This window comes from Lacerta agilis, chromosome 4, assembly GCF_009819535.1.
Source record: "Lacerta agilis isolate rLacAgi1 chromosome 4, rLacAgi1.pri, whole genome shotgun sequence".
Classification (NCBI taxonomy): Eukaryota; Metazoa; Chordata; class Lepidosauria; order Squamata; family Lacertidae; genus Lacerta; species Lacerta agilis.
In genome coordinates, this window is record NC_046315.1 from 7,729,581 (window position 1) to 7,742,724 (window position 13,144).

Here is a 13,144-nt window from a genome sequence, read left to right on the forward strand (position 1 = left end):
GAGAGATTAGATATAGATATAGACACACACACACACACATAATTTCATTTAAATGCACGATGCCTTGGAACAGAACTCCTCTGTAAATGGGAAGCTGCTTGTATAACAGCATCGCACACAAGAAATAAGTTCCCTCGATCTGCTGTTTGCACCCCATTCATTCCCTGCTCAGCCCCCAGGAACTGAGGATGCCACGTCCGAGACTTACTATTCCACTAGCATTCAAAGATTAAGACACACGGGTGGTTCACAACAGAAAACAGCCAGCTTCTTTCCTTTAGAATTACAGCGTTGTTCACATGGGATGTGTGTGCACAGGTGCGACTGGTTTGCAACCCTACGGCAGGTCTCCTCCCGAGGAACTGCCCTTCGGTTCAAGGCAAGTTGCTCCCAGGTCCATCAGCCTTAGCCAATGGTCAGGAATGATGGGAATTGTAACAGAACAAGATCCAGAGAGCTACTCTGCTATCCTGGCTGAAGATATAATCCGAAAGTCAGGTGAGAGGTTATTGGTTAAGTACAGTTCTTCTGAGCTCGCCAGCCCTTTCTCTCTCCAGCCACATCTGGGACAGTAGTTTCACAAAGGCTAAATAATGTTCTTTCTGCCTTTGCAAGGAAACAAGCCTTTAGTATTACGGCCTAAACTTTGGAACTCCCTGCCCATTGATATTAGGCCAGTGTGTCTTTTCAGGACCTGCTAATACCATTTTTTTAAAATTGAAGCATGCCTACCCAGACATGTCAATTCAACATGTATTTTCATATGTAATTTTAGTTTATACTGTGTGTGTGTGTGTGTGTGTGTGTATATATATATATATATATATGTAATTAAAAACAATCGGCTGGTTTCCTTTTGTTTTAACACCTGAGCTTATCAGTCATTTTAAAGTATGTTTTCTATTTCATGTAAACCACTAGGGGTTATGATGATTTAAAATATATATGAATCCTGTGAAAGGAACTGAATGAATGACAGCAATAAGAAGTTTTAAAAGGCACAGAATAAACTTGAAATATAAAATTCTGCAAGTTCATATAGGTACCCTCGTATAATATATTTTTTTTGGGGGGGGGGAGATTGATAGATGGCAGAATTAGGAACACTGAACAGAATTCTCTTAGCAAATGTCAACGACTTGGTTCTGGGTGCAAAATTTCAGTTCCGGTTGTGAAATTTTGTAATGTCAATGTGAGAATTCAAGGATGGCAAAATTTCAGAGTCTCTTGCAGAATTTCATCGTCAGCTCTGGAGGCACAACTAGAGTTGACACTTGCTATTTATAAAACCATGAAATCCGTTGCATTTGAGGTTGGAGAAAGAAAAAAGGAAAGAAGTTTATGTCATCTCCCACAGCATGCAAAAACTGGCCCAAAATATTTTGACTCCCAGGGCAAAATCTATATATAATGTGCCCCTGCAGTTATTGATAGGGGAAAGAATCCTCTAGGGACCACTTCTCCTGTGTGGTTTTCACTAATCTGAACGCAAGCTGTAAAAGGAGAGAACCATTCATACAAGCATGTACATGCGGATCGCTGACTCACCGGACTCTGCATTGTCTACTCTGAACGGCAGAGTCTTTTCAGGTACCCAGGAGAACATTCCTAGCCCTGTAGCAAAGCATCTTCTCAATGGGAAATGTCAGGGATTGAACCTGGGTGATTTTGCATGCATAGCATGGGTCCTACCAATGACCTGCTCGGGCAATGGCAGCAGCTAGGATGGAGAGCATCTGCTTTGCTCGGAGAAGGGTTGGGAGATTCTCCCTTGCCTGAAGCCCTGCAGAACTGCTGCCGGTCAGTGTAGGCAAAAGGGAGCTCGGTGGACCAATGGTATATAAGGCAGCTTCTGATGTTCCTCATGATGTTCCTTATGGAAGAGAACCGCCTTGTGGGTTGTGCCCGGTGACAAAGATCTGAGCATCTCCCACGAATTCGGCCAGCCCCCTCCCTCCGCATGGCGGTCAGGCCCACCCCCGACCATGCAACTGGACCAAGCAGGAAGTCCTACCAGGTATGGGCCAACCTTCTGGGGCTTCTTACCTGTAGGAGGAGGTGCTCACCCGGGCTGTGACTTCCTCCTTGATCTGCCGGTTGAGCGCATCTACGGCTGCCCGTCCTTTGCCGGTGTCGAGCGAAGTGGAATACCCGGCCGCCACCTGCTGCTGCTGCTCCAGCGGGTCGCCCTCGGATACAAGGACCTTCTTCTTGGTCTTCTTGACCCTCGCTTCTTCAGGCTTGGTGGGGTTGGCTTCCTCCTCCTTCCCTCTCTCCTCCTTCTCTTGAGCCACGTGGGTCTTCCTCCTCCTCTCCAGGCTCCCGGGCCTCTCCTTGGAGCCTTTGTCCAGATCCACCGCAGGAATGGGCATAGGTTTGGGGATCCAGGGGTGGTCGCCTCTCTTGGGGATGGGCCAGGCGCGGAAATCCTTCTGGTACTGGCTCTCCTTCTCGAAGGGCGTGTCCGACGGTTGGTACTCGCTCTTCGGCTTGCAGCTGGGCTCGGGTCTCTGCACCTTCCAAGCCTTGTAGTCCTGGCGCATCACCGAGTCGGCCGACGGGTCTTTCGTCTGCCCGGGCTTCTGATGGCCCCCCGGGGCCGCTTGGTCCACAGCTGCAGAGGTCGCCCTGGCAACCGCATCCAGGTCACCCCCGCCAAGGGCAGCGGGCTGGGTCTCGATGGCCGAGGATGGGCGTGGCAGGTGCTGCTGCTGCTGCTGCTGCTGCTGCTGCACAAAAACATGGGTCCCGTGGATCTCGGTGGCTTCCGAGTATTTGGTGAAGACCAAAGGCACGGCGATGTCGGCTTTGTCCAGCTGGTTCCAGAAGCGGGCGATGCAGCAAGCCCGGCTGATGCAAGGCCAGGCCATCTTGGCAGCCTGGTCCAGCTCCACTCCTCCCTCCACGTTTGGGGAGCACCTACTCACCTCTCTTCCTCCCCCTCCCGAGATATAGATAGATACACAGACAGACAATGGGAGCCACCAGCTCAGTGGCAACCCAACTCCCTCCCTCCCTTACGTTAACAGGCGTGATTTTGCACAAAATAAAAATGGAAATGGAAAGCGTGGTTGGCGAAAGCAACCAAGCTTGGTCAGAGGTCGGAACCCCACTACCTTACGTAAGACAAACAAACACCCAGCAATTAATAATAATAATAATCTAGAGTCATTCAGAAAAGAGGGCAAACAAATTCGGAGCCTCTCCCTTTGGCAGGGGGATGAAGAGTCAGGAGATCCCAAGAGAAAGATGATCAGGGGAGGGGAGGAAATTGTCCTATATCCGATTTGCCAATATCCAAAGCTGAGGGCGCCGGCGATCCCCAAGAGACCCGCTTGCTTTCAAAGGGCATCGCCTACCCGAGGAGGAGGAGGAGAAAGGGGGGTCCTTCGGAGCCTCATGGCTGAGAGAGGGGACGGAGGGGTGATGGATGGTGGGGGGGAGAGACCCGGCCTTGCAGCCCCACCTCTTTCTTTCGCTCTGCCTGTCTGCCTGTCTGCCTGTCTTTCTGTCTCTCGCTCCGGCTCAGCTGCCTGCAGACACCGAGTCAGGCTTCAGAAACAGCCGTGCGCCTCGGGGCTCCGGTCATCGCCATCCGACGGCAGCGGCGCAAGGACGGCCGCGCTGGTGCGGCTGCTGCAGAGGAGAGCGGACCGCACCCAGTCGCGCGCCCGGCGGAGAAGGATGCTGGAGGGAGGCGATGCGGTCGGATCACCTGCCTCCGTCAGCACGCACTGCACGCCGGGGAGGGGGAGGGAGGGAAAGTGGGGGAGGAGGAGGAGGAGGAGGAGGAGGGAAGCAGCCCTTAACCCTTCCCGGCCCAGACAGGAGAGGGAGGCTTTCCCCAAGGGTGGGGGGCGCGCCTTCTTCCCGAAGAAGAAAGGCGCTTGCCTTGGCAGATGCGTAAAAAGCGCTCCACATCTCCAAAGCGCTGCGCCACGCAATGGCCGGCTCGGTATGGTCCGGGCCTCCGCAGATGCTTCAACGAGAAACCCGCATGAGGGACTCTCGATCTCAGGGTCGTGGGTTCGAGTTCCACGGTGGTTGAGAGTTTGGGGGGGTTGGACTAGATGACCCTCGGGGTCCCTTCCAACTTTAGGATTCTAGGATTTTATGACTCTACCCTCCTGTGTTTTCCAGAATCACTGCTGCCTCCAACTATGGAGAAAAGAACATAGTAATAATGGCCAGTAGCCCTATTCTCCATGAATTTGTCCAATCCTCTGTTAAATCCATGTAGCTTGGTGGCCATCACTGCCTCCTGCAACACTATGAAAGAACTATCCTTTATGTGCCCTGAGTTTAAAAGAGACCAGTTCCACCAGCAAACCCCATCCTTTCGCCTCCTGCCTCCTTTCCACGCATCAATGTTTCTAAGATGCTCAGTGCCCCCCAAACTCTCTCTTACCCACACAGTGTGGGCATCTCTTATTGTGGGCATTCTCATGTACACTCCATAAATCAACCAGAGCAACCAGATTAATAATAATAACAATAACAACAATAATGTGATGTTAGCCGCTCTGAGCCTGGCCTCGGCCAGGGAGGGCAGGATACAAATAAAAAATTAATAATAATAATAATAATTTATATCTCACCCATCTGGGTGGGTTTCCCCAGCCACTCTGGGCAGCTCCCAACAGAATGTTAAAAGCTTCCCTAAACGGGGCTGATATCAATTTATCTGATATCATCTCCTTGCTTGGTAAATCACTCCAAAACTGGGCCTTGTAGGCCAAATTCTGGCTGAGATCGTAAGAAAGCTGAATGTGCACAAATGCTGGTTCCCATTTCTTGCACATTGAATAAACCCTCCTCTTGTTAAGAAAGCCCCGCCCCCTGACTCCAGGAACACAGGAAGCAGCCTTATAACGAATCAGACCATTGGTTCCATGTAGCTCAGTATTGTCTGCACTGACTGGCAGTTGGGTCTCCAAGATTTCAGACAGGGTCTCTCCAAATCTTACTTGGATATCTGAAAGCAGCCTTGTATCAGGAGGTTTTCCATGTTTGATTATGTTTTTATATGTGTTGGAAGCTGCCCAGAGTGGCTGGGGCAACCCGGTCAGATGGGCGGGGTATAAATAATAAAATTATGGATATTACTATTAGTTCTATTATTATTATTATTTGTGATTCCTGCTGGGGATTGAACCTGCAGACTTCATTCAGAATCTCTTCTCTTTCTCTCTTCGGCGATCCCTTGTAGCCGAGTAAGATTGTCTTCCATAAACACAGGTTTAACAGTGAGTCCGTGAGTGACAGTGGAGGCCAATTCTGGATCCACACGTCCTTCCACAGTGGGAAAATAGGTTTCTCGGCAGGAGTTGATCACGGTGAGGGTTTGCCAAGCATGCCTTCCTCTTAGCACGTTTCTCCCTTGCATCCTGAGTTCGAGCGTCTTCAAAGCCCCATGACACCTTTGGTAAAGGCTGTTCCCCAGTTGCAGCGCTCGCAGGCAAGTGTTTCCCAATTGTTGGTGTTCATACTACATTTTTTAAAAAGATTTGCCTCGAGAGAGAGTCTTTAAACCTCTTTTGTTGACCACCAGCATTACGCTTTCCATCCAGTGTTTGTTCCCATTTGTGCACAGAAAGGCCTCAGACCTCACCACTCTCCCCCTCCCAGACTTCACACACATTTGCCAAGCTGCCTCTTGAGTTTCTCATATTGAGGCAACTGAAAATACACAAGCACACAAACATCTCTCTCTCTCTCTCTCTCTCTCTCTCTCTCTTGCAAAGGTGCTGGACAGCACCCCAGAATCCCTGCCATTCTCTTTCCCAGACAGGAATTTTCAGTACTAAAAATCTTTGGACAGATCCCCAGGCAACCCACCCTTTAAGATCTCAAATGAAAGAGCGAGGGGAAAGTCCAGAGGGAGGGAAGGAGCAGGCGAATAATGAATTAATCCCCCTCTTTAATCTACCATGGCGTGCCCATTTAGAAATCTGAAAGGCAGATCATAGCCTATGGAAGTGCCAGGGGGCATTTAAAATAAACAAAATCCCAAAGTCTCTAGAGCTGCGTGTTTGTGGCGGGGGGCGGGCGGAATTCTATTCCTGGGCGTGGGATTTTAAACCTTTGCAAGCTTTTCCCACAACAGGGGAAGGAAGGAAAGAGATCAAGGATCCAGAAGAAGACAGGGCCGTCTCGTCATAGGGGCTGGGTGGCACAGCGCACCAGGGTGCCAGGCCCCCCAGGGGGGCCCCTGCGAGCCTGCCGGCATACTAGGCACCCACTCCCCAACCTGCGCCCGCCCCCACGGGCGGGCGGTCGGGCGAGCTGCAAGCCGGCCGCCCTCCGGAGCCCCAGCTGGAGCGCTGGGAAGGGCGCGCAAAGCCCCGCGCCGTTCCAGCGCCACGCCCCTCATCCCCCGCTCACCTACCCCCCATCCTGAGGGATGGCTAGTGCAGGAGGGAGGTGGGCGGAGAGGCGGCCCACCGGGGGCGCCGAGGGATCGTCGCGCCACGCCGGCCGATCCCTTTAAGACGGCCCTGGAAGAAGAAGAGTTTGGATTTGATATCCCGCTTTATCACTACCCGAAGGAGTCTCAAAGTGGCTCACATTCTCCTTTCCCTTCCTGCCCCACAACAAACACTCTGTGAGGTGAGTGGGGCTGAGAGACTTCAGAGAAGTGTGACTAACCCAGCAGATGCATGCGGAGGAGCGGGGACGCGAACCCGGTTCACCAGATTACGAGTCTACCGCTCTTAACCACTGCACCACACTGGCTCTCCACCACTGCATTAACTACTTATTGCTGCCTAGAGTAGAGTAGTACATGATCCCTCAACTCTCCCAAATCTTACACCCACTTATAGGAAATGGAGAAACAACCCGAAATTGGAGAGATCTGCCTGGGGGAAATGCAATAGGCCACCAGGAGCTGTGAGCCAGTGTCTCCTAACTGATGGCAGAAATAGGCAGCAGAATCGCCATTAGGAGCAGCCACATTTATAATGGCACCTGAAAAATGATTTTAAGGACACAGGAGGCTGCCCTATACTGAGTCTGATCATGGGTCCATCTAGCTCAGTGGTGCTAGCACTGACTGGTAGTAGATCTCCAGGGTTCCACGCAGGGTGTCTCCTCCAGCTGTGCTTGGAAATGCCATTGGGGATGGAACCTGGGAACTTTTGCATGCAAGGCAGACACCCTACCCCTGAGCTATAATCCTCCCCCCAAATTGCAGAATTTAAAAAGATACAGAAGAAAAACCAATGGGTTGAAATTGCATGTTGTTGTTGTTGTTGTTCAGTCGTTCAGTCGTGTCCGACTCTTCGTGACCCCATGGACCAGAGCACGCCGGGCATGCTCCAAGACTTTGGCCACCTCATGAGAAGAGAAGACTCCCTAGAAAAGACCCTGGTGTTGGGAAAGATGGAGGGCACAAGGAGAAGGGGACGACAGAGGATGAGATGGTTGGACAGTGTTCTCGAAGCTACCAACATGAGTCTGATGAAAATGCGGGAGGCAGTGGAAGACAGGAGTGCCTGGTGTGCTCTGGTCCATGGGGGTCACGAAGAGTCGGACACGACTAAGCGACTAAACAACAACAACAACAATGTGGTACCACCCAGATGTTTAGGGCTAGGCATGAGTACATTCCATGCGTCTAAAACACAGGTATTCAGATTCTGGACAATGACATTTTCAATTAATATATCCCCTCCACAGACACCTCAGTGATGACGGTAGCATCAAAATATCCTGTTCTTCTTCAATAAAAGAGAAAAAAGGAGACCAAATCCTGTGTCTTTTTTCGACATGCCTTTGATTAGCCGCCGATGGTATGTGAGGTGTTCTGGTAGACAGAGCAACGCTCCAGATTTTATTAACCCCAGCCTCTATTGGTATATTAGAGGTTTCCTTCTAGTAAATCAGATTGGTAGTTGGTATTTGGCAAGCCAACATGACAGTGACTGAGGATTGGAGCGATCATTCTGTGATATTATGCCAGTGGACGAAGCTGTGTTGTAACTTTTGAATACATGTGTTTCAATAATAAATAAACGAAAATTGTGGACAATGGTTTGGTCAGGAAATGACCACCAATACTCCAGCGACACTGCAAAATTGTCTGCTAAATCTGTGGGGTGATCAAGGCAAAGGTTTCAGCTCTCAGGAGCTATTGACACCGACGCTGGTGGCTGCCAGAACCTCAACTGCCCCCCAAGTGGAAGAGTTTTGCTTTGCTATAGAAATACGTGGAGTCAACATGTAGCTGGGGGGGAAAAACCTCATAAATTACGTGTTGCCAAAGGCTCGGAGGGCCCTGAAAAATTCTATGCTGTTTGGTGGGATTTTATCTTATCTGTACATCTGTACAACAAATACAGACACCAAGGATTCCCTTTTCACAATGCAATGCTTTCCATTTATTTGTTTGTTTGTTTGTTTATGTATTTATTTATGTATTTATGTATTTATTTTCATTTCTATCCCGCCCTATACCCGAAGGTGTCACAGTCTTAAGCCAACCAATACTGAGTCTTTTCCAAATAGGCAACTCTGATGCTATTATTTTTATCAAATTAATTTGTATTGTATTTACTACTTTAACCAAAGCTTTAAAACAGGCACCCCCAAACACGGCCCTCCAGATGTTTTGGGACTACAAATCCCATGATCCCTAGCTAACAGGACCAGTGGTCAGGGATGATGGGAATTGTAGTCCCCAAAACATCTGGAGGGCCGAGTTTGGGGGATGCCTGCTTTAAAAACACACACGTATAAAGCATATGGCCCCACCCAAAGAATCCTGGGAACTGTCATTTAACTGCAATTCCCAGCACCCTTAACAAAATTCAGTTTCTGAGATTCTTTGCAGAGTTGGAGAACGGGCTTTCAATGCAGGGTTTGTACGCAGCCTACAACTTCCGCCAGCCACAGACAGCGCAACTTTCGCTGCTTTTCAGATTAAAGGAAGCCACTCACAGGCATGCCATATGTTCCAGCCCTCCCTATTTACCAGGGAGAGAGACTCTGTTTTCTGACTCAAGTCCCTAGTTGAACCTCCCTGTGCATTATCACTCAGAGACACTCAAACAGAGAAAGCTGCCATTCTTCTAATCTCAGCCCCCTACTCATATCCAGAGAGAGAGACAAAATATGTGCTGAATTCCTAGCACCCTAGAGCCCTAGAGGAAGATCTGGGGCATCACATGGGAGGACAGAGTCTCAAGCAAATGTGTGTTCTCCCAAGCTGACATTCCCAGCATGTACCAGAGCCTGCAATAAATCCAGACGCCCACTTTGCTGCCACATAAACCCGGACAACACCATTACTGGTCCCAACAACATCAAACACACCATCTCAGGACTATTTAATTGCTCATCTTCCAACATTGTGTATGCAATCAAATGCCAACAGTGCCCTTCAGCTCTCTATATTGGACAAACAGGCCGAACCCTACGCCAAAGGATAAATGGACATAAATCTGATGCCAGGAATCACAAGATAGAGAAACCAGTAGGAGAACACTTCAGTCTCCCAGGACATTCTATACAAGATCTCAAAGTAGCTGTCTTAATACAAAAGAATTTCAGAAATAGACTGGAAAGAGAAGTTGCTGAATTGCAACTTATTATCAAACTTAAAAGCATGGAGAGACCTGGTCTGAACAAAGACATTGGATTCTTATCTCATTATACATGACAAAGCTATCTTTATCCTTCTCACCCCTTGCTGTTTCGGGTAAGACCAATTGCAGTTGTTAACAGTTGTCAACAGGTTTTCCACACCCATCAGCCAATCCCCCATTCCCACCACCCTTCTGAGTAATACCCCTCCCCACCCTCTCACTATATATAAGGGTCTGGTGACTTATGTTTCAGTGTATCTGAAGAAGTGTGCATGCACACGAAAGCTCATACCAAGAACAAACTTAGTTGGTGTCTAAGGTGCTTATTTAACTTATATGCAGAATTCATCATGCGAAAGGCTGGACTGGATGAATCCCAAACCGGAATTAAGATTGCCGGAAAAAATATCAACAACCTCAGATATGCTGATGATACTACCTTGATGGCAGAAAGTGAGGAGGAATTAAAGAACCTTTTAATGAGGGTGAAAGAGGAGAGCGCAAAATATGGTCTGAAGCTCAACATCAAAAAACTAAGATCATGGCCACTGGTCCCATCACCTCCTGGCAAATAGAAGGGGAAGAAATGGAGGCAGTGAGAGATTTCACTTTCTTGGATTCCATGATCACTGCAGATGGTGACAGCAGTCACGAAATTAGAAGACGCCTGCTTCTTGGGTTAAAAGCAATGACAAACCTAGACAGCATCTTAAAAAGCAAAGACATCACCTTGCCGACAAAGGTCCGTATAGTTAAAGCTATGGTTTTCCCAGTAGTGATGTATGGAAGTGAGAGCTGGACCATCAAGAAGGCCGATCGCTGAAGAATTGATGCTTTTGAATTATGGTGCTGGAGGAGACTCTTGAGAGTCCCATGGACTGCAAGAAGATCAAACCCATCCATTCTGAAAGAAATCAGCCCTGAGTGCTCACTAGAAGGACAGATCCTGAAGTTGAGGCTCCAGTACTTTGGCCACCTCATGAGAAGAGAAGAATCCCTAGAAAAGACCCTGATGTTGGGAAAGATGGAGGGCACAAGGAGAAGGGGACGACAGAGGACGAGATGGTTGGACAGTGTTCTCAAAGCGACTGGCATGAGTTTGGCCAAACTGCGAGAGGCAGTGAAGGATAGGCGTGCCTGGCGTGCTCTGGTCGATGGGGTCACGAAGAGTCGGACACGACTGAACGACTGAACAACAAAGGTGCTACTGGAAGGATTTTTTAATTATTTTTTATTTTATTCCCAGCATGGTTGCACTCCTGTCTCAGCGACGTCTGTGCTGGATTGGTCTGTCCACAGAATGGAAGATGGCAGGATCCCCAAGGATGTGCTCTGCGGGGAGATGGCTTCAAGCACCAGGCTCATTGGCAGACCAACTCTGTGCTACAAATATATCTGCAAACTTGAGGCTGCCAACATTAATCCTGCCGTGTGGGAATCCCTTACAGACGACCGCAGGGCCTGGAGACAGACAGTCAGGTTGCATGTGTATCTACAGCGGGGACCGGAGGAGGAATGACCTCTGAGGGGAGAGCAGAAATGCCATGGTGCATCTATAGCAGGCATCCCCAAACTCGACCCTCCAGATGTTTTGAGACTACAATTCCCATCATCCCTGACCACTTGTCCTGCTAGCTAGGGGTGATGGCAGTTGTAGTCCCAAAACATCTGGAGGGCCGAGTTTGGGGATGCCTGATCTATAGCAACAAAACTGGATGCCTTCACCTGCTCCAGCTGCAACAAAGCATTTCTCTCTCATAATGGTCTCTACAGCCGCAGCGGATGCTTTAACTCTCCAACGATTCGACTTCATCCCCAAAAGTGCAGGTAAAGGTAGAGGACCCCTGGACAGTGAAGTCCAGTCAAAGGCGACTATGGGGTTGTGGCGCTCATCTCGCTTTCAGGCCGAGGGAGATGGCGTTTGTCCACAGACTGCTTTCCGGGTCACGTGGGCAGCAGGACTGAACCGCTTTTGGCGCAACGAAACACCGTGACGGAAAACAGAAGGCACGGAAACGCCGTTTACCTTCCCGCCGCAGTGGTACCTATTTATCTACTTGCACCGGCGTGCTTTTGAACTGCTAGGTTGGCAGGAGCTGGGACAGAGCAACAGGAGCTCACCCTGTCACGGGGATTCGAACCACCAACCTTCTGATCGGCAAGCCCAAGAGGCTCAGTGGTTTGGATGCCAACCAACCATGTGTGTGTAAATAATTAGGGGTGTGCTGGGTTCAAATGAAGAGGCGAACTGGTTCGATTCTTTGCATTGTCTTATGATCCCACGCTTCTTTTGCTCAGGGGTGGGTAATCTCGTACCTGGAATCTGAATGCGGCCCTTGAGGTTTCTCTCTGTGGCCCTTGGGCCTTTCCTCAGGCCATACCCAACTCCAAACACCACCCTCCTTCAAAGTTCTCCTCTGAACCCTCATTGGGTGTTTTTGCCTTGCTGAAATGTGCCCTTGAACTGAGGCGATGCCTCTTTGTTCTGGGATGGGGGATTGGGGGGAGAGTGCCTGCAGAATCTTCCTAGAAAGACTCACATATCTTGATGCTCCTACATTTGCCTCTGGCCCTGACTGCCACTTGCATACGGCCCCCACAATGCTCCCTGCAAAGGGATGCGGCCCTCCAGCTGGAAAACGAAACGAAACTCCCCTGCCCCCCCCCCTGTGATGGGCGTGGCGCCAAGGGAACATTGCGGAATGGCACCCAATGGATTGGCAAACCTTCAGACTTTGCGATAAGGCTTAATCTTATCAGGAAGCACGGCAGCTGGGACTTAGCTCCAGCTCGGGTGCCATCAGCCTTTGACCATCAAAGGTGGCATAAGGCATTAGGTGGCTAAACAGCACATGAGTGTGTGAGCTGCACACTACACCAAGCCGATAAGAGCCGCCCCATATCATGTGGCCTTGCCCTTGCAACAGCGAGGCTTTGCCATGGATGGGTGTGTGTGTGTGCGCGCAAGGCAGGGAGCAGAGGTGAAACAGGAGGGTGCTGCCTCCTGCCCACCCACACTTGCTGTTGCGTTGCACCCCCAGGGCTTCCTTGCCCCCAAGAAAAATAGGGGCCAGAACTCATCATGCAATTATTACAGTAAATCACCAGGCTGCTTTCACTACCTGCGGAGGTGCTAAAAACTACAGCAAGCTGTCTCCCTAGCTGGTCTGGGGGTTGCCCCTGGTTCTGGAGCTGGGTATGTTTAGCCTGGAGAAGAGAAGGTTAAGGGGTGATATGATAGCCATGTTCAAATATATCAAAGGATGTCATATAGAGGAGGGAGAAAGGTTGTTTTCTGCTGCTCCAGAGAAGCGGACACGGAGCAATGGATTCAAACTACAAGAAAGAAGATTCCACCTAAACATTAGGAAGAACTTCCTGACATTAAGAGCTGCCAAGGAGTGTGGTGGAGTCTCCTTCTTTGGAGGTCTTGAAGCGGAGTATTGACAGCCATCTGTTAGGAATGCTTTAGTGGTGTTTCCTGCTTGGCAGGGGGTTGGGCTGGATGGCCCTTGTGGTCTCTTCCAACTCTATGATTCTATGATTCTATGGTGCAG

At 49.7% G+C, this 13,144-nt stretch overlaps 1 protein-coding gene across 1 annotated transcript in view; it reads right to left on the reverse strand.

Moving 5' to 3' along the window:
• The window catches only part of MAP6 (microtubule associated protein 6), a 51,203-nt gene extending 48,254 nt beyond the window's left edge, over nt 1-2,949 (reverse strand). Inside the window, exon 1 of the mRNA XM_033145980.1 lies at nt 2,047-2,949. Within this exon, the coding sequence (XP_033001871.1) occupies nt 2,047-2,870 (824 nt within the window). The 5' untranslated portion in view covers nt 2,871-2,949. The remainder of the gene's footprint in view (nt 1-2,046) is intronic.
• Between the last annotated feature and the right edge of the window lie 10,195 nt (nt 2,950-13,144).